The sequence below is a fragment of the Penaeus japonicus genome, unplaced genomic scaffold, assembly GCF_977035675.1.
Source record: "Penaeus japonicus unplaced genomic scaffold, GWHDUDI00000001_assembly GWHDUDI00000622, whole genome shotgun sequence".
Lineage (NCBI taxonomy): Eukaryota > Metazoa > Arthropoda > Malacostraca > Decapoda > Penaeidae > Penaeus > Penaeus japonicus.
The window spans coordinates 7,501-10,000 of NW_028235024.1; the positions used below are offsets into that span (position 1 = coordinate 7,501).

At 35.9% G+C, this 2,500-nt stretch overlaps 2 protein-coding genes across 2 annotated transcripts in view; one reads left to right on the top strand and one right to left on the bottom strand.

The window, feature by feature from the left end:
* Positions 1-595, top strand: part of LOC147466472 (uncharacterized) — a 4,184-nt gene extending 3,589 nt beyond the window's left edge. Inside the window, exon 5 of the mRNA XM_086535440.1 lies at positions 524-595. Within this exon, the coding sequence (XP_086391566.1) occupies positions 524-595 (72 nt within the window). The remainder of the gene's footprint in view (positions 1-523) is intronic.
* Positions 596-1,838: 1,243 nt separating this feature from the next.
* Positions 1,839-2,500, bottom strand: part of LOC147466473 (uncharacterized) — a 7,061-nt gene continuing 6,399 nt past the window's right edge. The window contains exon 4 of the mRNA XM_086535439.1: positions 1,839-2,500. This exon is cut by the window's right edge and continues 142 nt beyond it. Coding sequence (XP_086391565.1) covers positions 2,140-2,500 — 361 coding nt within the window. The 3' untranslated portion in view covers positions 1,839-2,139.

Consider the following 2,500-nt stretch of genomic DNA (forward strand, 5'->3'; position numbering starts at 1 on the left):
GAAGACGAGAAGGAGAAGGAAGAGAAGAAGGAGGAGGGGTGGGGAGACGAGTAAGAGAAAAAGAGAAAGAGAAGAAAGAAAGAGGCGAAGAAAGAGAGAAAAAGAAGAAGATAAGAGATAGGGAGGAGAAGGAGAAAGAGAAGGAAAACGAGAAGGAGAAGGAAGAGGAGGAGGAGGAGAAGGAAGAGAAGAAGAAGACACTCCCCATTCATCATCCCAGGAGGAGGAGCTTCAAGGAGGAACCGAGGGCATAAATTCTCCCTATCTGCGAACGAACGTAGGAAGAAGCAATGACGATAACGATGAAGAGGAAAACTCGAGGACTGACCAAGAGGAAGATGTAAAGAAAGAGGGAATTGATAAAGAGATGGAAAGGGAAAGGGAGAGAGAGAGAGAAAACAGTCAATCCCATGACAGGTTTCCTCGAAGCGACACGGATAAAGGAGGGAAGAGAGACAGAGGGAATTATCGGAGACATAAGCCTTATGGAGCGAGTTTCATCACGGTCTTCCCCCTGTTTCAGTTTGACTTGCCTTTCAGCAACTTCAGAATGTTGTCACTTCAGGACCCCCTGCCTTTGCCACAAGAGGAGTAGCAATTTTGTATTTTATTTATTCTTTTATTATTTTTTCCTCTTTTATCTTTTTAATTATTATCGTTTTTTTACATTTTATTATTATTATGATTATCATTATCATTATTATTATCATTATTTTTTTTTTGTGCGTGTGTGTGTATGTGTGTGTGTGTGTGTGTGCGCGTGTCAAAAGAGCCTTTAGTAAACATTATCATTAAAAAATATAACCATACAAATTACTTACTGTTATATATATATGTTGTTACATTGTATTTGTTGATTTACAATTTAAAATAAAAATTTGAAAACATGATTTACGTATTTATTCCATCTGACATACATGGACATGTATTTATCATACATATATTTATTATACTGATATTTATTGTTTATTTCTACATATAATTATTATAAATATATTTATAAGTCTTCTACATCTAGAGTTATTCATTATCCATCTTGGATCTTTCTTCAACGCGATATAAGGATGAAAATTATGATTATTACCACATTTAATTAACATAATCTAGCCTGGTACTTATTCTTATCAAACCGTAAATCAAATTAAAGAAAGGAAACCCATAGAGAAATTATCATATTCTTTAGCTTAAATATTTAAAAGACTGAAGGAAACTGATGATTTGGATAACAAGAAACCGAACTGGAAATAGCACATCAAAGAAGATAACACATTAAGAGTTTCTCTTGATTTACTTATTTTCCGTTATCCTATCTTTTGTCCGTGTCAAAGGGCTTCGTATTTGAAGATAAGGGCAAAGTGTCATACATAAACACACCTTTCTCTTTTTTTTCTATTATATGTTCTCTTCAAATATTTATTTATCTGTCTCTTTCTCTCTACGTTACTGTTTCTTTATCAGTCACGTAGAGCCCGGCAAAAGCGTTTATAGGAATTTTTTTTTTTTTTTTTTTTTTTTTTTTTTTTTTTTTTGTGTGTGTGTGTGTGTGTGTGTGTGTGTGTGTGTGTGTGCGTGTGTGTGTAATTGTCGAAACCATTGACTACAGGAATACAAGTAACACTGACCATTGGCGGCCGTTGAGCAATTAGGAATTATAATTACGTATTATGGTGCTTCAACTTTACTGATAGCTCTTTAAGATTACTAATCAAACAAACGCCACAGAAACGACGAAATATGAGGAATGTAATTAGATTACTATTGGAAATTATAGGTATTACAACTTCCTGCATATACCACACGACCTCAAAAGGAGCAAGTGAAATGAATAACAACTGGGACTCAGTATTAGTTAAGTTTAATCAACCGTACATCTTGCTTGTGATTTCCAATGTAATTTTCTCACAATCAATCAAAATAATTCAGGCATTTTCAAACTTCTTTTAATACATTTCCATGATTTTGATACCGGGATAACATAAGATAATCACAAAACTATATTTCATCAAAAGAGACATCTCAGAATGATACCAAAGACCATGTGCTTAAAGAAGAGATTTCAAAGTGACATGACCATGAGTCTGACATTGCAAGATATTGAACAGTCTATGAAAAAAAAGAAAAAAACAAAACCAGTTGCAATCAATCATCGTCCGGCAAGGCATAAGGATCAGTAAGAGGCAAGATCCTGAAATTCGAGAAAGGAACATCGAACTGAAACAAAGGAAACTTGAAGAGGATACTGGAAAAGAAAGGCTTGTGTCGTTTCTGGTGGTTCTTGTGACTCGATAGGCGAGGTTCTGCAGGGAGGTCCTCTGACTGGAGACCTGTACAGCGACGTGGCCTCGTCTGTGGTTCGAATCGGTTGGCGGGCTTGTCTTTGGGGTTCTTCTTGGTGTGTTTTCTTTGCTCTTCCACTTTGGAGGGGATCGAGTTATCATCCTTTTCCTCTTCCTCCTCTTCTTCTTCTTCTTCTTCTCCTTCTTCCTCAGCCACTATGTTC